The sequence below is a fragment of the Mesocricetus auratus genome, unplaced genomic scaffold, assembly GCF_017639785.1.
Source record: "Mesocricetus auratus isolate SY011 unplaced genomic scaffold, BCM_Maur_2.0 Super-Scaffold_100014, whole genome shotgun sequence".
In the NCBI taxonomy this organism is placed as follows: Eukaryota; Metazoa; Chordata; class Mammalia; order Rodentia; family Cricetidae; genus Mesocricetus; species Mesocricetus auratus.
The window spans coordinates 31,532,721-31,557,565 of record NW_024429197.1 but is presented as its reverse complement, the minus strand read 5'-3'; the positions used below and the strand labels follow the sequence as shown (position 1 = coordinate 31,557,565).

The following is a 24,845-nucleotide window of genomic DNA, read 5'->3' as shown; positions in this document are numbered from 1 at the left end:
GATACCTTCTCCTCCTGCCTCTTAGAGCCACAGCCTGAACGCACTGAGACTCAGCCCTAGGCCATTTCCTTGCCGTTCAGTGCCTCTGTTTACCCATCTCAGTGCCTCTCCCAGGGGTGCTATGATACTGATGGGGCCAGGGAAGAGAGGCGCTCAACACACTGGGGCCTTGGCCACCAGGATGGTTCTCCATTGGATTTCCTATGGCTGAATGTGTGTGTAATGAACCTGCTTTTGTCACCCACCGTCCTTCACTGGTTTGAGGGTGTGTACAGGGCTGAGGCCTGGGACCTAGGCTGTCACTGTTCCTTCAGATTACCTCTGCTGGGTACTGGCTTCGATCTGTGTTACAATGTGACATGAGGTCCCAGGAGGGCCTCGAGCAAGGCCCCAAGGATCGTGCACTGCATAAACAGGGAAACCTTCAGCACTAGTGGGAGTCCATGGCAGGCCAGCAGGAAGGAGGCTGAGGAAAGACCTCAATATGAACCAAGCCTAAAAGAACCAAAAGGGCTGAAAAGCAGATCGGGGGCTTTCTGAGAGGGGGCATCATGGGTATGGGCTAAGGACAGGGTGGCATGGACTGAGCTGGAGCTGGGCATGGATTAGGGAGACCAGGAGGAAGACCGCTGTCTTGGGGTTTTCACAGGCTCTCTGCCTGATCCAAAGCCAGCCTTTTATAGCTTCCCTGAGGAAGTCAGGAGCCAGTGGGCCTAACTTCTCCCTGCAGAGCCTGTGCCACCTCATAGAGCTCCCTGGAGGCTAAGAGAGGGTGTGAGAAAGTGACAGTCTTGGGCCCTGACTGTATTCGTGGGTGTCTGGATGCTGATATGTCATCGTGGAAGCCTTTTGTCTCTAGGTGGCATGCCTTTCTGGTAGAACACATGTACTGGCCACCTTTAATCCATGCGTGTCAGCTTCTGCGTGCGTTGTGTCTCACACATGTCATGTATCTGTGTTTCTAGAGGCTGTAGAGTTGGCATGTTTGTGCAGCTGGTAGTATCTGAGGCTTGTTATTTTGGGGTAAATGTACAAGCATGTGTGTGTTAACCTGTGTATCATGAGTGGTAGGGTGTCTGTCTAGTGGGGACCATGTAGAGTATGTGTGCAGAGAGAACATCTAGGTCTTGGTGTGTGTGAGTTTGAATTTATGTTTGTATGCTGGTGCCCTAACTCTGTCTTTGACATACTGCTTGCTAAATTGAGAGGGAAAGTGTCAGTTTTAGGATGTTCATGTGTCTATAATTCTGGGTCTCTTATCTGGTGGCCTGGTATGAATGTGAGAGAGAGAGCTGCTCTCTCTCCCCTCTCCTTGAGCCCTGACCCCTAACCAAACCTCTCTGTATACCCCCAGAAGGCCGCCATCTTGGTCCTTGGTGGCTGACTACCAAGTGTCTAAGTCTCCTGGTAAGGAAAGGTCCAGGCTCCACAGCCCCAGAGCCCCCTCCCAGGGCAGGCATGGCTCTTTGTCCCTTCTTCCTTGCCCCACCCTGCCACAGCTTGCCAACTTCTCTGGGTGCTTTCAAAGGCTCCTGGAAGCTGGGTAGGTGAGAAGAAATTGTCACACTGGCCTGCCTGGGATGAAAATGTGTCTCAAGTACAGGGTTTGTCACTGGGGTGAGCCCAGACTCCGTTCATAATGAACTCAAGGACTCTCACGTGTAACCTAAACTCTAGGGCTTAGTCTCTACCTCTGATGAAGTAATTCGCTCTGCCTACCTAATGGGATTGGGGAGACGGTGCTTAGGGAGTTTGATCTGGTCCCAGGTATATAGCAGATGTGACAGCAGAACAGAGTCCTCCCCTGCACACAGCTGCCTGGTAACTCTCTGTGCCCATTAGACTAGACCCTCCCTCAGAGGCCCCAGAGTTTAGGCCAGTGTCCTGCAGTGCCACATCCTCGGACCCTGCATGTTTGTCTCTTCCCTTCGTGCTTTGACTGTCCCCAGAGGACAAAGCCCGAGGCTCTGAAGAACCCTGTGAACGCCACAGGAGATCCTAGGATGGTACACCCAGGGCCAGCCTGAGTCTCCCCAGGGTGAGGGGCTAAGGAGTGGCCTGCAAATCCCCGGATGGCTGGTCTTTAAGTTGGCCCACCACAGCATTGTTTGACATCTTGGAAAAGAATCTGGCACCGCACATTTCTCCCATCTAAATCATTGTAAAGTAACTTAAAAGTTTGTACAAAAATGAGAAGTTGATCTCTGAATGGCCTGCCAGGCTATTGTAACCCAATATATTTTACCCTTAAACCAGAAATGTGTTTGTTTAGAAGCAAGTCACTGGCAAATGCCAAATCTGGAGGCATTTCCTCCCCTGCCCTGCCTCACGCCCCGTTCCCTCAAACCTCTTCTTTATTCTTTGCATCCAAATTCTTCATCAGGGCATGAGAAACTGGGCCTTCCTGCCTCTTGGGCCATGTCAGCCCCAGGGAAGAAACTTGACATTCATTAGGCGCCAACTGTGTGCCAGGTTCTACTCTGGGTGCATCAGTGCATTTGCTCCTCAGAGCTGTTTGTGGTGGCCCTGTTTAGAGAGAGAAAGATGAGGGCAGAGATGGGATGTCATTTGCCCAAGTTCTGTGTGAGTTTACGCGTGGTGTCATCACACACCTTATGTGTGAAACAGAGCCCTTGCTTCTTCCCCAGGGGCCAGAGGGAAAGACATCATCACCCGAGCCAACTGTGTCTGCCACCCAGAAGGTTCCCCAGCAGGGTCTCAGCCCTTACTCATGAGCTAGCAGCTCGGAAGCCAACTTGCTGAGAGCCTAACCCGTCCTTCAGATTCTGAGCCTGACCCAGGGCCTGAGAGGTCCTGGGCCTTGACTAACACCTCCCCACCCAGAGCTGGAAGGGTCCTTGGGCTGGGCCTGGAGGGGAAGATGCTGCCCCCTCCCTGGCTCCAGCCATGGCCCCCCTCTGTCTTTCATCTCCGTCCTGTGAGCTGCACGCAGCAGTAATGGATTGCAGTGGACTTTTTTCAATTAGGCTGATTCCCCTCTGCCTGTTACTATAAAACTCCAGATGGTCTGGGGCTTCACGGTTCCCGGGGTATTTTCCCCCATTATTTTAATCTTCTTTCGTAACACGCCCCACATGTGGGAACTGGGCCTCTCAAGGCTCTGCACTCTGTGGATCAGCCATGCTTTCCTCTCCACTGTGTTGCCTAGGTTTGCCTCTCTGTGTGGCAGCGTGACAGAGCAACTCCCACCATCAGCCTGGGCCTGGGTTTGCTGAGAGTCAGAACCCATGTTAGATCCAGCTTGAAACCCCAGGAGTAACTCCTAACAGCCTGGTTTCAGTGCTCTGTGAGAACCCTGAGGAACCAGGCAGAGTGTAGGGATGTACAACCATGTCAGTCAGACTCCAGGCTAGATCCAAGCTCTAATTGGCTATTGAGTATGGTGACATCACCTTTCTGAATCTCACTCGCTTCATCTGCAGGCTGAGCCCGGGACATCCTCCACTGGCAGGGCACATTGTCTCGATTCAGTGAAACACACAGCGCTAGACAGTGGTCGGTGTCTGAGGGGTATCGCCGGATGCCTGGTATTTTGAATCTATTCTACTCTCTCTTAGGATGGATTTCAGTGTTGATATATTTTCAGGTGAATGAGGGGAAAAAAATCTAGCCGTCCATCCTGTCATGTTTTGAGACTGTGAGACACGCACTTCCCCCAACAGTCCCCCATTCCCATGTGTGAGAGCCTTTGCTTCAAGCTAGATGAACCTGGAGTGTATCTGGTTAGTTGACAGCATGTTTAAATTTACCATGAACAAGATGTGTCCACGGACATGCCCGAGGCCACTGGTAGCATCCAGATCAAGAGCCAAAGGATGCTCCATGCGTGCTTCAGTTCCCAGAAGCACCCTCCCCTGTGCCCAGGAGATATCTGGGCTCTGGTAGGCGAAAGCACTCACCTGTGATCATTCCCTCAGGGTGTGGGGGTTAGGGTGGTACCAAACTGCACAAGATGGTAGAGGCCGTGGTGTGAGAATTATGACACTGTCAGGCATCCCCGGGGCCAGATTGTATAGCCAGGATAAAAACATATATGCTAAGGTACAAAAGAGTCAAGGGTAGACATTATCTGGGTGCCACGTGGGAGTGAACTGGGGGTGGGTCATGCGCAGTGGGTAGAGAAAAGATGAAAAGCTGTTGAGAGATGGCACTCCATGGGCTGCTGGCTGATTGGATGCTGGGGTTAAGGAGAAGGAAACAGGTTCCTAGCTTCAGCAGCTGGGTAGAAAAGGTGGTCCCACCAGCAGAAGCCATGTTGAAGCACCCCAGGTCAATAGCATGGCGTCATTATCTGCTGGGACTTGGCAGTAATTGTATGGGAGTAGTCTGTAAGGTTTTCCAGGATCAGAAATGCCAGAGCTCACCTGCTCTGCCATGTGTGTAATTAAAGGTTCCCATTCCTGCTTCCCCTGATACTGGCTCGGCAGCTGTCTCGAGAACCCTGATGTCCCTGCAGCTCTAACTGCCTGTGCTTATGCCTGCTGTCTTCCCTGAAATGAATTTCTTGGCACCTCATTTGCCAAAACCCAGATATCAGGGCTCAGCTCCTCCAGGCAGGGTTTGGTAATCCCCAACCCTGCAACTGGAACCTCCCCTCCATTCAGCCCCTTCTTAGAGCTCAGAGCACCTTCTGCTGTATGTGGGACTTTAAGGCATTTTGTGCGTTTGGTGTTGTTAGGTAAAGTGTAGTGAGGGGCTTAGCCAGGTAGTGAGCTTCAAGGGGTGCAGAGCAAGAAGAGGAAAGAGAACAGTAGGAAGTGAGGGGACACATGCGTATGTGTACACACAGACATGTGTACGCACACGCATGCATGCATATGCACACATGTACCCACAACTCTATTAGAGACGCAGCAGGCCAGGCAGACCCCTCTTTACCTGCTGTGTGGTGTTAAGCAACAGCTACAGTGACAAGATCAGAACTTGCTGTGATGCTCATACCACCCTCCAAAGTTAGCAGCATTCACATTGTTTCCAGATGAGGAAACTGAGACTCACAGAGTGACTTGCCTGGGATCACTCAGTGAGCAGCCAGGGTCGCTTGCAGCAGGGGCCGTATCTGCAGTCACTGAGCTCGCTGCCGTTGGGCCTCAGCTCCTCATCTACAGGGCAGAGTTATAGACACTCAGAAAGCCACGGGGAGAGGACCATGCTGTGGCAGCACCAGGCCCATGGGAGTCAGGCACAAGTGTTGAGCTGATGGTCACACTCAGCCTCCTGTCTCTGACCTCATCTGTGTAGTTGCTGAATAGAAATGACCTCAGGGCTTGCAAGGGCTGAGCAGGTCTGGATCCTGGTCCTGATGGGAGCGTGGATCTGCCAGAATCTGTGTGGCATCTTAATCTCAGGTGAATAAGGCAGTGAGCCTTCTCTACCTGACACTTCCTTTAAATGTCCTTGAGGGGATGAGCCACTCCCAGGACAGAGATGGGGAGAGAAAGCTGGGCTGTACCGAGAAACCCTCCCACCACAAACATGGGCTCTGCATGTGGGACCAGGAAGGCTACTCCCAGAGGGTGGTGCTTAAACAGAGGCGTGTGTTTGCTGAGGTGGCAAAGGAAAGAAAGGGCCTTCGAGGCCTCGTGAATGTATTAAGAAGGGCCTTTGGGATGGAGATTCCTGGCAAGTTCAGAGTCATCTCTCCACAGCTGATGCATGGGATATATTGGGGCATCCTCAAAGGCATTAACACAGATGCTGGACTTCTGAAAAATGTATACATTAAATTGTCAGTGTGGGAAGGGAAGGCTTCCCAGGAGGGGTACAGTCTGAACGAAGGCGGGGGATAAGGAAACAGGTGTTCAGAAGCCCAGACAAAAATCCCCAGGTTCCTGGTGGGAAAGAGGTAAACTGATCCCCAGAGTCTGACAGGCTCTCCCAAAGTCAGAAAAATCACGCAGTTAAGAGTTATTGGTCTCCTCCAACAACCTTTCCCTTAAATCAGTAAGAACAAAGGGCCACGATGGATGCTGAGGGGAGCCTGGTCCCACCCAGGTTCCTTCATCACATAGGGATGGACTTGGCACAAGGCCTTTGCAGGTGAGCAGGGAGCAGCTGGTCACCTGCTATTCCCCATCCAGGATTTCCTTCTTGTTCTGATAAAGGAACAGGCTCCATAACTTGAAACCCAGCTCAAGAAGCTTGCATTAGGGTGACCCCAGCAACAGCCTGTACTGTGACCCAATTGGCATCCAAGGGGTCATTGTCTGTGACCCTTGTCCTCGTGGCTGTACAGAAATTTATTCTATGGCCTCTGCTCTTGCCTGGACTTCAGTGGTCCTCTTCTGTAACTGCAGCAACTGTCTTCTCTGTCTTTTCCCCAAGTCCTACTTGCCACTAACAGCCGAAGGTGGCTTTTTAAATTGTATATGTCATACGTATCATGATTTTTGTATGTATGACTGTCCCAATTCCTCCCAGGCTGGTGTATATATAACGCTGTCCCTTCTAATTCCCATAATCCATATATTACTCTGTCCCCCCAGTTCCCAGAGTATACATCCGACCCTGACCCCTTCCCAAGGCCTACCTCTCTAGAGACAAGATCATACACCAAATGGACCACAGGATCTTACCTCTGTCCACAGGCTTCGCCAGACATATCCCAAACTTACTAGCGGGTATTGCACCTTTAAGATTGGCAAAGGCAATAAACATAGATGGTACGTCAGGAGAGGGGAAACAACAGAACCCTTAGCAACTTCCTTCCACTGAGGAGGAGGAAGAACTGTTTTGGAGCCCTGGCCCTCATGGAACATGTCTGCCCCCCAGCAGCCCAGGGGGACCTGGTGCCAGAGGGCTGGAGTCACCTGAGTCCTAACCTGGGACAGGTGCTCATGACTGGCATATCCCTCAGCCGTGGACATGGGGAGAAAGCCAGTGGCTCAGTCCCTTCCTTCTCAGCAAGCATAGATGACCCACCTAGGTTTTGACATCACATTTGGCCTACACCTTGTCTTTGCTACATCATGTGACTTTGGGCAGATCACTTTACCAATTTTTTGTTTTGTTTTTTGTTGAGGACAGGGTTTCTCTGTGGCTTTGGAGGCTGTCCTGGGACTAGCTCTTGTAGACCAGGCTGGTCTCAAACTCACAGAGATCCACCTGCCTCTGCCTCCCAAGTGCTGGGATTAAAGGCGTGTGCCACCAACGCCCGGCTACCAATGTTTTTTGAGATGAAGACATTGATGTCACATGCTTCAGCGTTTTGTAGTCAACAGTGCCAGCCACTGATGACCTTCACTGCACCCTAAAATACAGCCACAAGGCCAGCTGGCAGACTGGGGAGAGGCAGAAGAGGGCAGTCGGCAGCACCACACCTAAGGTTGGAACCGCTGCCTCACTCGGTGTCTGGGCTGGACTTGAAGGCTAAGCGGAGATGGTCATGAGAGGTGACCTTGTTGAGTGACCTACATGAACGAAGACTGCACTAGATCTTAGCCAAAAGGCCGAGAAGGGAGACGAGGAAAGGCTGAAAGCTGCCTACTGCTGGAGGAAGGCGGGCAGAGAGGCGGGCGGGCGGGTGGGCGGGGAAGTCACAGGGATGCACTGTCAGGTCTGTGAGGAGAGGACCACGGGATTGTATCGCTATGTCAGGGCTCCTAGGCGGCTGTGTGGTGACCAGGGAGCGGAGACAGGGAGGACTTGGTGTGAGAGAGCATAGAAGAAAGGTCCAGGCATGGCAGGGGTTGCAGGGACAGACAGTTGGAGCCATGGGGGAAGATCTGGGTGGGCAGAGGCCCCACACTGTGCCTTCCCCCTCTCCACTGTGACTCATTTCTTCACACACACTCTGCCAGGAACCTAACAGTCGTGCTGTGTCTATTACATGTCCAGTACCCGGCACACACTGTAAACGGAGGACAGCTAAATGACTAGATAACTCAAGACACTTCAGTGCACAAATGTGACTGTTGGTCTCACAGCAGTTACCAAGGACGATGCCTTCCTATAGGCCCTGATGGATAGCCACAGCCTCACCTTTGGAGAGGGGGCAGGTACAACATCAAAGCCTCTCGGGGATGTGAGTTACTGTTCCCAAGGCCAGAAGCAGAAGGTCATCTCCTGCCCTCGTAACCCGTTTCTAAGTCTGGCCACTTCCTGAACTCTCCTGGGGCAGTGTTCCCAGATGCTTTAGGGAGGACTGAAGGCAGTTTGGGTGGGACAGGCAGGTTTAGGGGTGCTGTTTCTAGGTGGGTGGGCCCTCGGGGCTGAGGGCACCCCTCATCAGCCTCTCCTGCAGTTTGAAGGCTGCAGTAAAGCCTTCTCCCGCCTGGAGAACCTGAAGATCCACCTGCGGAGCCACACGGGCGAGAAGCCATACCTGTGCCAGCACCCAGGTTGCCAGAAGGCCTTCAGCAACTCCAGCGACCGTGCCAAGCACCAACGCACCCACCTTGACACGGTAGGTAGGCCTGAAGAGGAGCTTTACACAGGGCAGGAGTGATGGGGGCTTGTCCTTTGTATTATAGGAGAATTAGTAGGCTCCCTGGCTTTCTACTAAGTAGGTAGATTTTCCCCCCATCATTCACCAGTTGTGACAAATGCAGATAATTTGGGTATGGCCGTATGTCCTCAATCAGGATGTGGGATGGGCAGACTGAACTTACAAAGGGCCTCCAGTTGAGATTACCTTCCTTGGCCAGTGAGTACCAGCCCAGGCCCAAGTCTTTAGGGAAGGTGGGTGCTCTCACCCCTACATCCTCTCTTTGGCAAGCCAGCTATATCTGCATCCTGAGAAAGCCACTCCCTGCTCTTCCCACTCCTGCTTGGGAATAATACATAGATCTTTAGAGCAGTTTTGCCCTTTACAAGGTGGTAGTTGGGGACACATAAGATCCAGCATCTTGCCCAGCAGCCTGACCATCTGTATGGTGTTTCTTTCCACTTCCCTGTCCTTATGCCAGGCAGTAGAGACCCACATCTCTGTCCCATGCTGCCCCATGCTTCCCCGTACAAATAAGGACATCAGCAGTTAACACAGAACTTTCAGAATGTCATTCCTATACTGACCCTGCTAACCAAGTTCCCTGGACCCATTTGACAGGGGAGGGAAGCAGGCTTAGGGGCTCGCATGGCTGGACTCTGGCAGAGATGACTCAGTCTTCATGCCAGCCTCACAGGTGCTGGGGAAAGTGGCATGTGCCTAGGGAGGAACCCAACCCTGTCGGCAGCACAAGGCTGGAGTCTGCTAGAAAACTCCAGGAAGCTCTCTGCTCTGCTGCAGGCTTGTGGGGAGCCAGGATGGGGCTAGGCACCAGTTGATACGCCTTCCCAAGAGGGTAACTGAGCTGTTAGTGCAATTTGGAAGCCATAAAGTCAAACCCGAGAAGACACACAGCCCTCCAGTCCTAGCCATTATCTCACAGCCCGGGAACCAGGTGCAGGAGAGTCACAGGCCGTGGAGCCAGGCCAGGCCCTGAACTGGACTGTACGTGCTTGACCCCTTCCAGCCCAATAGTGCCACACACTTGCCCCAGGTCACAAAAAGCTGAGACCTGAGTCAGATCGTGTCAGTGGCAGGCAAGTGACAAGCCAGAGGCCCAGCTGACTGACCCCAAGCCCTCCTTGTCCCCGACTCAAAAACCAACTCCCCTCCCCTTACAGGCTACACTGCCCTTCTCCCCCCCTTGCAGGCCTAGGGCATGTCCCCATGGCCTCTCTAGTTTCCTGTTTGTTCTTCTCTCCTGCCCTTCCTGTACTTCCTAGACCCAGCCGGTTGAACAGAGCTCCTGAGGGTTAGGCCCCGTCAGGCCCACACAAGCCCTCAGGGTTATCCAGGCCTTTATCTATCTAGGGGCCCCCACTTACACCCAGCTCTCTGCCTAAATAGTGTGGGCAGCTCCTTGTCGCTAGACCATGTCCCAGCCTGCAGCCTCCAGGTCAGCAGTAAGGCAGGCTCACACGTACAACCTTAGCTTCATAGGAGACCCCCAGCTAGCCTGGCATCAGAGAGCATGGGGCCCACAGCAGGAAGGAGGTCCTCTGGACAAATTGGAGAAAGCAGGCTTCAGCTCTGATTTTGGCTCTGCCTCTTGAGAATAGGGTGGGCACAGCTGAGGTAGCTGATGTGAGGCCTACCTGTAAACCAGGCAGCCCCTTCTTTCCTAGTCTGTCACTCGGAGACTTAATGTCAGCCAGATCCTGCCACACCCCAGGCAGCCACTATTCCCAGTAGGGGTCTCAGTTTCCCCATCAGCAGAGTGGGGGCCTGTTTGCCTTCTTTGATTGGCATACTCAGAGGCACTGGGAGAAGAAAGGTCCCTAATAGAGAAAGAAGCACACACACCTGATGGCTGTGATGTCTCCTGCACAACTGGAGCATTCTGAGGGGTGGGTGAGGGATCCCTGGGTGGCCAGTGCCGTATCTAGGGAGCCCTCAGAGATATAACCATCTCCCATGTCCAGAGCTCTGTACAGACAAGGAAGAACAACCTTGTTGACGGGAATAACACAGCCCCAGTCTTGAAGCTTGTATGGGGATTCCAGGCCTAGGGTTTGGCTGGTGGCTTGGGACATCCACGGGGTTTCCTGAGGGCTCAAGGGAGCTGGGCCTGAGGAATGTTCTATACACGTCAAGCCCTGGAAAAACAAACACAAAGATGGGTCTTGCTGCCCTGTTTCCAAGCGAGTGTGCCTGCCACACAGAGCTATTTATTTGCTTTGTGACCAAAGCCTGTGGATTTGTATCAGCAGTCCCAGAGGACAAGGCCAGGGGCCAGTCAGCTCAGGGCAGGGCCGGACTCATGGGAGATTGCTGTGGGGTTGGGTAGGACCCCTGAGAGAGGCTGCGTGTGTGTTAGGGTGAGGGGCTGGGCAAGTGTGTGGGACTCGCATGCTGAAGCAGGTGTAGGCAGTCCAAGGCAGGCCTCCCTCTCCCGCCCCCGCCCTCCTGTTGGCCTAGTCAACTTCTTACGGCTGTCTCTCTCTTTTTTGTTGTTCTCCATTCTTTAACCTGGCAATCTCCGTGGCAGCTCCAAGGTATGGTTATGGTCATCTCTTTCTGCTTTTCCCCACAAGGACCGCGACAGAGGGCACCCCTCCCAGCTCGCCTGGGGCAGGGGCAGAATTGCCTTGAGGCTTTGTGGGCAGCTCCACTTGGTGTGTGTGACTGGGCATGGAAGTCCCTGGGGCTTACTCCAAGAGGTGCTGTCTCCTACACGCATGCGCGCGCGCACACACACACACACACACACACACACACACACACACACACACACACGCACGCACATGCTTCCACCTCTGTGGTTCCAGGAGGCAGTCCCTGGGGGGGCTCTGAAGCACTCGGTTTTAAAGGAAACCTTGTAAACTTCATGCCTCTGTAGCTGGGGACCCCAAGTTGGTCTTATGGAAGCCCCCTGAGCTTGAGATGCAGGTAGGGCGGTAAGTTGTCCTTCCCTGGTCTTCTGAGTCATGGCCAGGATTAGATGGGTCTCTCATTGGTAGAGCAGAGGGACAGTGGGAAGACCAGGCAGCACAAGGTGGGCAGTGCAGCCGGTGGGAACCTCGGGCCAATCCAGAAGGCAGGATCTGAGCAAGGTGATGTGGGTTGGATAGGATGGGAAGAACATTGTGGGGTATGCGTGGGGAAGACCCCCGTCAGTGCCAGGAAATGACCGAGTTTCTGATCGTCAGAGGGTCAGAGGGCCATGGAAGGGTGTTTGGAGGCAGGCCATGACTGTGCTGTGACAAAAGCTCTGGGGCTGTGCATGAGAAGAGATTAGGTCCTGGGAGGCAGGGGACAACCTGAAGGGGGAGGGGGGCCCAAGAGGAAGTAAGGAGCTGACTTGGGTGTCCCCTGTCTGACTTCCAGGACAGTGGGATGGTCATAGGGAGGGGGTTTGGTCCGTGCCAACAGCACAGCCTTTGGGCCCCTAGCTTGTGCTCTTCGAGGTCAGCCCCCTCTGGTCTCCCAGTTACTAGAAGAAGGACCTTGGTTGCTGTGACCCATGGTGCCCCTTGGCCCTGCCTAGCAGTCATCCAGGCTGGCCCCAGAACGTCCCCTCTTCCTCTCTTCATTCTGCTGCCTGGGACAGCCTGCTGTGTACCCCTGCCCCACATACTGCTTTTATGCAGCTATGCTGAGGGCACTTTTGTCACAGCCAGTGTGAGCCAGAACGACCTACAGAGCTCAGTCAGTCCCCTTTTGCAGACAGGAGGCAACTCACCTGCACTGCCAACATGGTGACAGAATGGGGACCCAGAGCTCCTCCTCTCCCAGGCCAGGCGCCTTTCCCATTCATCCTCCCCATGGCAGGTCACATAGGGGACCTTCACCGTGCAGTGGCCTCTTACCTATCCCTCATGCCTCTCTGATGTTACAGAAGCCATATGCCTGTCAGATCCCTGGCTGCTCCAAGCGCTACACAGACCCCAGCTCCCTCCGCAAGCACGTGAAGGCCCACTCGACCAAAGAACAGCAGGTGCGTAAGAAGGTAGGTGGCCACAAAGTCCAGGCCCCTCTCTGCAGATTCCCCTGATCCCAGACACCTACAAAGGGCCACTCTCTACACACTCGTAGATGCTACTGGTCTCCCATCTGCCGATGTTTGCCTGCTCCCCAGTATGCCAGCCCACAACCCCGCCCTTATCACCTCAACCGGCTAGACATTCACCCACCAAAAGACGGCACCTTTAACCAAGGCACTCACACCCAGCCCTGGGCTAGGCATTGAAGATGCAAGACAAATGACATGGTGTGGTACCCATTTCCAGTGGCATGAGGGACACACCAAGAGGAGGCTCCTAGCCATATGATAATGACAGCAGGAAGGTTATATCTAGCACAGATAAAGGGCCTTGGCCCATCTGCAAGGGAACAGAAAGGTCCCAGGAAAAAGCACCAAGAATCATAAAGGATAATGGCTAGGGGTGTGAGCTCTGGTCCCCCCTGCAGAGCCTGCCTCTGTGCCTTATGCCTCTGTGCTTCCTGTTCCAGTTGCTGGCTAAGGAATGTGTGCTGGTGAGGACTAAGTGACAGAATATGTGTCCAGGGTTGAGTATGTACCACAGATTCACAAACATAAAAGGGGTGGACACTGCCGCTCTCTTGCGGTGTAGACAGGCGAGTTCAGGAAAGAATGTGTGACTGGAATGACCCATAGCACATGTGGGGCCAGTGTATTCATATCTAAACGTAGCTGGGCTGTCACATGCAGGAAACCCTGCCTAGGATTTGCGCTGTGTCCTGAGGACCTTCGATGCCATCATGTGATCTTGGGGGAACAATAAGTACATGGCTTTGAGAGATACTTCTTGGGTGATGTGGAAACAGGGATGTCAGAGTGAAACGTAAGTTCAGCGATGAGAACAAGGAAAATAGTGGAATGGTCCGGGATACAATGACAGAGACCTGGTCTGGGCCAGAGAGCATCAGTGGTGGTGCCCTTCACCGGGAATGAAAACCAGAGGAGAAAGGTTTGCACGAGAAAGCCAGCAGTGAGCTGCTAGGGGTTACAGGACAGCAGCCTTGGGCAGAGCACCCTGCACTGAGCACTCAATCCCCAGAGCCATGGAAGTTGAGGGTACTCAAGTACCAGAGGCTGTGGAGCGAAGGTCAGATGGGAGCCAGCCCAGCAGCACTAGCAAGGCACAGGAAAGAGCCCGCTCACTTAAGCAATGACCTTGGACACTGCTATGAATAAAACAGCAAGCCCTATGCAGACTGGGAGAGTAGACAGTTTCCATCTCATGTAACGGGCAGATAGAGGGAGGGTACCAGGATCCAGCTTGCCTCATGATGGAGATGGCACGGAACTCCTCTTGGAGGCACTAGGGAACCGTTTAAAGGGTACAGCAGAGGAGGGTGGAGTCAGTATATGCAGCAGGCTTACTGGTGCAAGCGCCACCACATCCCTGACTCACTGAGAAGTGAGACGAACCACTAACCCAGTGGCTCCTCAACTAGACATTTCACCTGCTGCTTTATGTACTATAACTGTCATCCTACAAGTGGGCCCTAGCTTATGTCCATTTCGGGAATGTAGGGACTGAATTGACATTAACAGAGTATCCCAGTCACACAGCTCCAGAGAGACAGCTAGGGTACTACTCCTGACACTGCCTCAGGGCAGCAAGGGATGGCTCGGGCTTCTGTAGGCTGGAACTAGGTGCCAAGTAGGCGGCTGTCCCTGGTGGACTGGTGCCCAAGGACCAGAATCTTGCCCTGGTTTTCCCAGGCCCGTGCTTGGCTCACATGGAGCCCCAGGGACCTGGGCGGCAGATCTACAAACTTCCCAACAATAAGCATCCATTAGAGCCATCGGGGATGATGGATCTTTCTGGGTAAGGCGACCCTTGTATTATGACAAGTCCTTGGCAGCCCTGCTGCATTTTGGAGAGAATTAGAAATGCTTTTCTTCCTTAATTCTCCTCTCCTGCTGTTCCTAATCCAATCGACATTGTGGTCTGCAAGAACATGCCTTGGCCCTCTTTTGCCAAAAACTTCATTTACATGGAAAACAGCTGCTGGGTCAGGCGCTGAGAGCCCAGTGCGAGACTGGCATGCCTTCCCCGCCTGGTTAGCCCTCTGCCTGGGAAGGTGGGAAGGTGGAAACCACTTATGGCTAACTCACAGCCGCCCAAGAACATGGGCGAGGCTCTGGGCTTCTTGGCACCTGTTTTGACCTGGTAAAGTAGATGTTTGGACAGAGCCTTGGTTCTTGACTTCTTTGGGATTTCCCTAGAGAAGAGTCACCTCCCATGCAGGTGCCTGCCCCCTTGTCACCTGGTGTCTTCAGAGGCCCACCCTGTTTGTTTTTGTGCCACCTGGAGAAGTAAATTGCTCCAAGGTATCCAAGTGGTGTTAACTAGATCATCCCAACCAAGCTTTGCTGCTAGCCAGACATAGAAAGTCACTGGACCACTACTCTGACCCTGTAGGAGTCAGGCAGCTGAACCCAGTCAGTCTTACACACCGTACTTCACAAATCATCTTTTCATTCGTCGTCTTAATACTAGCCGTAGCCTCCAATGGTTAGAGGCAGTGACAGCTCCAAAAAACAGGCAAGGTGGGTGAGACCCAGAGAAGTTGGTTATCCGCTGACCCCTGGGGAATAAGAGGTGGCATAGGACTGGGACCCAACCCTGGATTCTTTCCAGTGTCCCTCATAGTGACAGGGACACTTGCTAAGAGACATCACTCCTCCTGCCACAGGTTGCCCTAAGGGGAGCTACAAAAGCCCAGTAGTTGCATTTACCACCCCCCTAAAGCTGGTCCCTCAGGGACCATGAAGAAACCCCTCCCAAGAGACACAGGACCCCAGCTCCAGCCTGAGAGGTTCCCCTCTCTCCTGTCCTGTCTCAGTGACTGAAGGTGTATGTCATATAAAGTCCTTGTGTGTCAGATCCTGTGCTAGAATCTCTTCTCACAAGTCCTTACACTGCCTGCAAGCCCACTTTCCCAGTGAGGAAACCAGTACAGCATAGAAGGTGCTGCCTTTCCTGCCTTGTCCCCTGTGGGCTGACACCCCTCCCTGCTGCTTGCTCCCCAGATGCACACAGGTGCCGATCCAGAGGCTGTTCTGTCGGAGTGTCTGGCTCTGCAGCAACTCCGTGCATCCACACCTTTGCCTGCCAGCAGGGGGAAGGGCGGCCAGACCCTGAGCCAGGAGCTACTCCCAGGTATGTGTGCCTGAGGCAGGGCCAGGACACAGCCAGTGGGGCCCTCTCCGCACTGGCTTCACTGCTTCTGCCCCGCCCCTCTTCCAAGTAGGTAGGTAAGCACTCCTGAATAACTCCCTGTGGCCATAAGATGGCGCCCACTCCCCCTCAGTCCTGGTTGGAACCCCTAGAGCTCACTCTGAGCCCCTTTCCCCTCCCTTCACCAAGGTTGCTCTTACTCTGCTCTCTGAACCTGTCTCCTCTTCCCCTCCTCTAGGAAGCCTTCTCAGGACTGTCACAGTTTCCCTCCTGTCTCCCCACCAGCCTGTGGCTAGGAACTCCTCTGGGGGAGGCCTGTGTTTGCCTCATCACAGAGTCAGCCTCACCTGCATGGCGCGCATGCAGAATGAGGCTGGGGGGACATGTGGCCCTATCTGAAACACTGTGGAGAGAGTCTGCATCTCTGAGTGTACGCCAGTTCTCATCCACAGGCCCATTGGACAGCGCTCAGAGCCACTGGTCCGGCAAGAGCAGCAGCAGCTGGCTGCAGGGCACTCCCAGGCCATGGCAGGAATCCTGGCTCTGTGGCTTGGGAACCCTGCCCAGCTGCGGACAACATGGCCTCTAGATTCAGCTGATGATTCCTGTGCTGTGCCTTCGACTCCTGCTCCCTGAGGAAACCACAGCCTCGAAGCAGAGAGCTCGGCTGCCCTCTGGGATTTCTTGAATTACCTCAATCATTTAAAGCATTTTTTAAATTTTTTCTAATCTTATTCTTCCCCCCAACACTGAAATAGTAGCAGTGGACTTTAAAACGTGCCAAGGTCCTTACCAGACAGCCTTGGAAGAGCAGGCTTTCACCCATCTGCAAGGCCTACTGTGTGAGGATGCCCTCAAGGTGTACAAGAAGGGGTGCATGCAAGGAGGGCTGCAGGGACAGGAAGGGGCTTACCCTGTTGCAGGGACCCCAAGCTGAGGACTGCAGAGAGGCTCCCGTTGATGGGGCCACAGCTGCATGGGGCTTATAGCCCCATGTGTCCGCCTTAAGAGGACTCACCAGACAAGGGCTCACTCATCTACATACCCAGCAGCAGGACAGCCTCGGAGCTTCCTTGTCCTCACTGAGGGGCAGGGACAGCCAGCTGTCATTGTCTCAACAGATACTGTCTTGTCTGGTTCCCTGTTGCAAGCCACATTGGTGAGAAACACATCTGCCGGGGCATTGTCAAAGGAGGAAAGGGCCCCCTGCCAGCAGCATGCCTGCCTGGTCTGCTCTCTGGTCCGAGGAGGTGATGTCTTCCTCAGTGTCCCTCCCATGCCTGCTGTGAGGACTAAGCTGAAAATAACCCCAGTCACTCAGGAGGTGCCAGCATGGATTCAGGCTGTGTCTGAGGCCATGTTCTTCATCGAATGTCTCCTACAAGCTCTCTGTCAAGGCCACCCTACATAATTCTTCATACCTACTGTGTGCCGGCTATGCTGGACCCAGTCCTCCACTCGGGAAGGATGGCCTGCCAGGCCGTCCCTGGGCCTGGGCTTGGCACAGACGCCCGAGGCACAGTGGGGAGCAGATGTTAGGGCAGAGGCTAAGTGTTGGTGGCTGATGGTTGATGTTGCTGCTTTGGGGAGGCTACAGGCCCAGTCCCCGCTTCTGTGGCCCGTTAGGGTCTGGTGGTTCTTCCATGTCATTCGCTGTTTGTGCCCCATCACTGCCATGTGTGTCTGGAGCCAGACAGACACGGGCTTGGGCCAAGACAGCAACAAAGGCAGAGGACAGGTTCTGGAAGGGCCAGAAGAGTCCTAAACAGAGAGGGCAGGGGAGAGATGTGAGCTTGTCACTGTCCAATCTGAGAGGACACTCACCGGGCAGGCAGGCAGGCAGGCAGGCATGTCTTCAGCCCTATGGGGTGCTATGATACGTAGTAGGGGCACAGTACAATGTCAGATAGCAGAGGATGTTAGGCCCCCAAACTGATTCAAGGCGGCAGGCGAGGAGGTTTTGAGAGTGCAGAGTGGTAGAGGCTAAGCACCACCAAGCCAAGCTGCTTCCACAGCGCCCTCTTCAGGTGCTGAGGGGCAGGAGGACACCTGACCAGGACAGACAGCAATGGGTGCTGTCCCTGGCCGTAGGGGTTCCCAAGGCACACTGGAGAGGAGAGCTTCAGGCTGATGCCCAGAGTCTGGGTGTCATGGTCAGTGGCCTGCCATGCCTGCAGCAGAGCCAAGATCCTCATTGGACACTCTAGACCCCCTCAGCTGGAGCCTCTGCCTCAAATAGGCACCCTCTCCATTTGGTCCATGATGTTCAGAGAGTCTGTTTCTAAACCGTCAGGAGAAAACTTGGCACATAAATGCCATAGTTACCAACCATGATGACTTAATAATGGGACTTCTCCTGGTATCACATACCTACAGTCACCATCAGAAGTTGCAGGTCATCTGGTCTTCAAAGCCGAATGCTGCTATTCAGTAGTGGCAGCTTAAAGACGTTTGGGACCCCATTACCATAGTTCTGACTCTGCCTCAGGCCTATAGCCCAGCCCTATTCAGTTCCTTGAAATAACCCCTGTAGGTTCTGATCAGGATGGCCAGTGGAGAATGAGCTAGCTTGGGATGCTAAGCACTGAGCCCACCCTGAAAGAAACTTGGGTGTTTCCAGGCTAGTCCTTCAGAGGTAGCAGCTGGCAGGGGAGGGACTGGCCAGCTGGTGGACTCTGCCCTGGTGTGACTAAGAGCATACCCCTGAGGGAGAGTCCTCACAGGGCATCACCTTGATGACTGATTTCATCATCACTGATTTCAAGAGAAATGACATTTCCATTCAAATAAGCATGCTAGGTTTACCAAGAGGAGAAAATTGAGGGTTTTTTTTTTCGGTTTTTACGAGACAGGGTTTCTCTGTATTGTTTTTGAGGCTGTGGGTCAAGCCCAGCCTCGAACTCACAGAGATCCGCCTGCCTCTGCCTCCCAGTGCTGGGATTAAAGGCATGCGCCACCACCACCCGGCTAAAATCGAGGGGTTTTGTTTATTTTTTCCAGGCAAAGTAGGGAAGCATCAAACCTTCCACCCTTGAGCTGATGTCACTCAGTGATAAAGGTCCTGCCTAGCACATGGGGACCTAGATGCCACCTCCAGTACCATAAAAGGAACTTGTGCCCATTTTAGGTCCTATCCCAGAGAAGGGGCCACCCTCTCCTGACAGGCTCCTTTGCAATGCTGCCCTCAGTGGTCCCTAAACCCTCAGCAGGGCCTCTCGACCAACATGTTGTTATGACAACTCTTCCCACCAGCCAGGTCCCAGTGTTGCATCAACCCCAGATAACACACGATACACTATATTATTATAAAGCTGTTGGCCATTTGCTATGGTTTCTTAATGGCTAGCTCTGACTTAATTATTAACCCATAATTACTAATATATATTTTTATAAGGTCTTATCTTACTGAGAATGCAAGACTTGGGTCCTCTCCTCCCAGGATCACATGGCAACATCCTACTACATTTCCCAGAATCCTCATTATCTCCTAGTCCTGCCTATCTTGCTTCTCTTTTGACCAACAATGTTTTATTCATCTATAAGACAAACATACACAGAAGGACTTCTGCCATCTTCTCTTTTCTGTCTAAATAAAAAAAAGGGTTTTAACATTAACATAGTAAAACATATAACAAAATAGTTATCAAGTAAGAACTATAGTTAAAATATTTAGTCCATTAACATTTAGCAAGACTTAAAACATGCTATCCTATCTTTGTGAGTCTAAAGTCTTATGTGCCTTATCTTTTATCATAACTAAGGAAAACTATAACCATCTGTCTTCAACTCCATCAAAGACCGCAGAAGGCTAATATATATAAACTCTAGAATTGAGAGAGACAACTCGCTGCCTGGTCAGTCACCCGGAGTTCTTCTGCAATGTTCCATCTTCGGCCCATAGTGTGTCTGGCAGACTCCTCAGCAAAGTAGGAAACTTTAAACTGTCTGCCTGTACATCACTTTTCTCTGTGTCCTGTAGGATGTCTGGCAGACTCTTCCATGAAGCAGGAACCCTTTAGGACTGTCCCATCAAGTTCAGCAGCAGTCACTTTCCTGTGGGTCCTGCATGTCTATTTTATACAGCATAAAGTCAAAACAGTCCAGGCAAGAGCGGTTTCTTGCCTAAATGTCTAGTCTTGCTGTATTGGAAGCAAACCCTATAACAAGTTTCTTCGATGTCCATTTTCCTTTCTGATGCAGTTGGTATTGCCAGGAGTAGTTGTCTTATTGACAATAAAAACCCTAAACCATTTTAAATGCCATATTCTGTAGGTCTTTGAAAGGTTTGAAGAATGCCTATCCAATTGAAATATATCTCTATATATCTAGAAAACCTAAGTAACTAACTATAAGTTTTGACTATTATAGGTAACTATAATCTGTACTAAATTATACATTACATTTTTAAATGACCTATACAAGCACAATACCTAAACAAGAGAAATATACATATAACAAAATTGATCTTAAATTTGTATTAATACCTGAAAATCCATTCCAAGACAAAGTATTCATTTCTATACCATAATCTCCCTTTTACTTTAAAAAAGAGATTGGTTGTGATCATTAACCATTTATGTTTCATTTAAATGAAACCATACTCCATTTAAATGAAAACAAGAATTTATAAACAATATTTGGGAATTTGGGCGTTGTTCATTCCAAACTGCTTCCTGCTGGTTGGCGGTGCTGTCCCTACCAACGGGATCATGACAAAGCATAGAAACTTGGCAAAGTCCTTGTTTTTATATGGTCTGCAAGGCTGCATCGTCTCAGCTGTTTTAGATGTTGGATCACCTGGGACACTGTTTCAGGGAGTCTTGCTTCATCAAACCATATTAGTCTTGAAGGAATCCATAGCTTTACATTTTCTGTGGAAACACAAGCAAAAACTCTTAAAAGTCAAAGCATTTTAAAAATATATAAGTCGGATTAATTTAGCAACATTTATAATTAAATGTATTTTAGCAGCTGTAGCTCTTTCCTGAACCATCAATTTAAAGACAACAGATTAACATATAGTATCCAGACTCTGTATTTTCCATCCTTACGTGGCTTTTTTATTACTTTTTTTTTCCTTTTATTTTTTTCATTTTCTGACACAGGGTTTCTCCGTGAACTTTTGTCTATCCTGGAATTTACTCTGTAGACCAGGCTCACCTTGCAATCACAGAGATCCGCCCACCTCTGCCTCCTGAGTGCTGGGATTAAAGGCGTGTGCCCCCATCAACATATGACTTTGACCTCGTGTTCCTGTTGGTCTATTAGCTCACCTATGTTGACAAGGAATGGAAGCAATAAAAGAGGACTCCGACCCTGTGGTGGGACCTTAGTTTAGTGTCCAGCCTAGGCCACTACCCACAGTGCTGGTCACTGGATGCCTGGGCTCTGCCTGCCTGTGTCTGAGGACCCACAGTTCAGTCTATGCAAAGGGAGCGCCACTGGCTTCCAGCAGCACTGCTTGTTGGAAGGTTCTGCCAAGGCCTGAGCTTCATTCTGCGTCTCTCCATTCCAAGGTGTCTCTCTGCCTCTGGGGGTACAGAGCCATGCCCTGCCTTTCCAGAAGAGCCCAATGGAGATCTGAAGCAGATCCTCCTTACAAGCTCCCAGCCCCATGTGTCTGACAGACCTGCTCCATCAGCTCTGTTAGCCGTGACCTGGACAGAGTGGTGCCATCACCTCTATTGATACGTTGTCATTCTCTCTAAGCAGACCAGCATGACTCCTGAGATGTTCATACCCTAGAGAGTGGCTAAAGCCCAGTGGCATCTGTTTGGTTCCTTGCAGGTGTATATCCCGGCCCTGTCACGCCGCAAAATGGGCTTGCTTCGGGCATCCTGTCCCCCTCCCATGATGTCCCTTCCAGGCACCACCCGCTGGAGGTCACCACTGGTTCCCACCACCACCTGTCCCCCCTGCCCACAGCTGAGAGCACCAGGGATGGGTATGTATGGCAAACTAGTCCTCAGGGGTCACAGGTGGGCAAGGCAGAGTGTGGCAGGTGACCTGCACACAGACTGTCATTACTGGTGACAGCAGCCTACATTTATGCGTCACTGACTGGGTCCTGTACTCTGTACCACCTTCTGTGTACAATTTTATTGATGTCTCCCAGGGATACCTCCCCCCTCAGCAGAAGCAGATGGTATTGGTTCCCAGGCTTCCAGCCACCCACATCCTCCTTTCAGAGACCCCTGGGGAAATTCTGCTGCAGCCAGGCTCCTCAGAAATACCTCTCTACCCTCTCCTTGGGCTAGCCTGGGTGACACTGAAACCCTCAGAGCCCTCCATAGAGTCACTGCATTCAGTATGCTCCTTGCCCTGTTGGCTGGACCTGGTGAACATGCTACCATCCTGCTGCATGATCAGAGGGAGTCATAACCCCCCCCCATTTTGCTTATCCACCAGCAGTGCCTTGCTCAAATTTGTTGTTCAAGGCCTGGCTCCAGTACCTTCCTCCTTCTGTGCCCACCCCCTTCTCCAAGGGGGCATAGCCTAGGCCACCGTACAGTTAGGACCAGTCTAGCTTTATTATCAAGTCTGTGCCTGCTGCTCCTACCTGGTCCTCCTGTCCTTCCCGATTGCTGGGCAGGTCCCCAGCCAGTGCCCGGCCCCTACTGGCTTTGTGTGAAGGGACGTTGCACAGGCTGCACAATTTGACCACCTGGGAAAGGAACAGAAGGGCTGTGGAGGCCCAGAGAGGAAGCCGGATAGGCTGCCTGCAGGAGGTAGTGCTAAGCCAGGCTCCAGAGGCAGGTGGAGGAATGAGAACTTCCAGCAGGCAGGGTGAGAGCTGGGACGCGCCCGGGAAAGGAACCATTGTGTGGAAAGCTGCGCTGGTGAGAGGCCCCGGGAACCAGACACAAGGCTAGTGGAAGGACCCTGAAGGTTGGGCTGGGCCAACAGCATCCGTTAGGAACAGTGTGGGATATGAGGTGGCAGCCTGAGCTAAGGCTGGGCAGGAGAGGAGAGAAGCCAGACAGCAAGCATGGCCCAGGCTTGACCCTGGCAAAGTGCACTCCCTGAGCTCTTGAAAGGCCCTCCTGCAGGAATGCCCCTTGTCACCCAGTACATGTCCCATCCATAGTAGTCCCTGCCCTCTCTGCCCCAAGCTCAGGCCACCTGTTTAGCCAGTGGCCGGCCTCGGCATCTCCAGCCATAAGACATTAAACCACATCAGTCCTTGCAGGGCTTTTTGCTTGGCCTCATTCATCACCCGCCTGCCGCCAGCGTAAGCACCCATCAGGAATGCCCGCCGCGAGAGGCAGAGTGATGACAAGACAGGACCCCAGCCCACCCGCCCAACCCCAGCCTGCAGAGTGGCAAGAGTTATCCCCAGCCGCCAGGCGCCCGGGTTCCGGATGCCTGCTGGAGAGAAGGGCCCCCGTGGCTGACACAGCCTGGGGCTAGCCTGAATGGGTTTCTTTTTCAGCCCCAAAGGAGTCATGGGCGGGAAGGCCTTCAGCTTCCCCTGCTTGCCAAAGTCAACAGGGACTGGCCACTTGAGGCTCCCCAGCGGCTTGCTGGGACGTCTAAATAGCTTGACAGAATTATCTGATTCACTCAGAAATATGCTAAGAGGGCCTGACTTCATGACCAAATGTATTTACCCTGGCTCGGCGGAGACACCAAATTTGGTGGGTTTCTTTCCCAGCCCTGTGCAGGGAAGACACGGAGCCCTGGGGCTGCCAGCCAGGCCCGATGAAACTTATATAGGCTTCAACCAAAGCTCAAGCATGTGCTGTGGGAGTCGCCTGCCCGCCTGCCTGCAGAGAGGGCTCCAGGTGACCTTCTTGCCGTTGGAGTGGCACAGATCAGCCTGTGTGTCAGCTGTGCACAGTTACGTCCTGTTTAATTTCACCGGCTGTGGAGGTGGCAAAGGAGAGTTTATGGCGGGTCTGGACAGAGAAAACAAGCCTGGAAGCCACACATGCTTCCCCCAGATCCGTGCTTGCCTCTTCCTGCACTTCATCCGGGGCTTGGGGCTGAGTGAGGTAGAAGCCTTCGTGGGGTGGGGCATGTTGGCATCACCTGGAATATAAGCACTCAGGACGCTGAGGGAGGATGGCAAGGCCAAGGGCGGCCTGGACTACACATCGAGATCCTGTCTCACAAAGAACTGGTTTGGGATACTGGCCGTGTGCCAGGCCCCTTCCTGGTGAAGTAGGAGACCCACATCTGGGTTTTAGATGCTCTGTGAGGAAACGGGACAAGGCAGGCACTGCACAGTTCTGAAGAAAAAAAGAACTCATGAGGATGTGCCCTGACCTGGCTTCTGCCAAGAGAACGGACAGTGTGGCCATTGGGTTCGTGGCCCAGCATTCACAGTTGGCATTAGGGAGACCCTGTGCCCCATGGTCGGAAAACAGTAACCGTTGGGGAGGTTGAGCTTCAGAAAGAGGCATCCCAAGTGTGTGGAGATGGCAGGACAGTGGCAAGGCTATGGAGCGAAAGGTGCCCAGATCTCCTGTCCCCACAGTCCCTTCAGAGGAGGCGCCGATCTGCCCCACAAACCCCACTTCTAGTGGAAGGAGGAGAATGTGTCTCCCGTGACAGGGTCACCTGGAGTGTGGTCCTGGCTTTGCTGTCTGCTTTGATGTAGAGCAGCGGTTGTCAACCTTCCTGATGCTGTGACCTCATGTTGTAGTGACGCCCCTCCCATCCATAAAATTATTCCGTTGCTACTTCCTAACTTATTTTGCTACTGTTATTAATGTAGCAGGGACCGAGACCCACAGGTTGAGAAACCCTGACATAACTGGCCCAGCAAATCCACAAGTCAAACCAAAGCCTTGGAGACTGCCATTGCTCTTGCTCCCTCCACAGTGCAGATAGGTTCAGAGTCCCCGTGAGCAGAGCTCAGAGGTTAGGATGGAAACCTGAGGTAGGAGCCTGGCCTGGAGGGTCGGCAGTAAACCTGGGTGACACTCAGCACAACCACACTCAAGCCCTGTGGCCTCAGCTCACAAGAGCTTCCAAACAGCACAGACTTGAGCCTGGATCCCTCAAGTTATGTCTGAATGCAAGTGATGAGCCTCCTATCACGGAAGCTATGCAAGTAGGAGACCGCTGGCCAGGGAGGGAGATCAGAGAGGCTCCCCCAAATACACTGCACAGCAGAATAAAATGCCAGCTTGTGTGTCCTTCCCTTGGTCATGGCATTTATTAGCGAGGATGTAAATACA

The 24,845-nt window shown here is 52.5% G+C and overlaps 1 protein-coding gene across 1 annotated transcript in view; it reads left to right on the top strand.

Moving 5' to 3' along the window:
- Positions 1-24,845, top strand: part of Glis1 (GLIS family zinc finger 1) — a 185,943-nt gene that overhangs the window by 157,660 nt on the left and 3,438 nt on the right. Inside the window, exons 4-7 of the mRNA XM_005072153.4 lie at positions 8,264-8,425; positions 12,345-12,455; positions 15,513-15,642; positions 21,448-21,604. Coding sequence (XP_005072210.2) covers positions 8,264-8,425; positions 12,345-12,455; positions 15,513-15,642; positions 21,448-21,604 — 560 coding nt within the window. The remainder of the gene's footprint in view (positions 1-8,263; positions 8,426-12,344; positions 12,456-15,512; positions 15,643-21,447; positions 21,605-24,845) is intronic.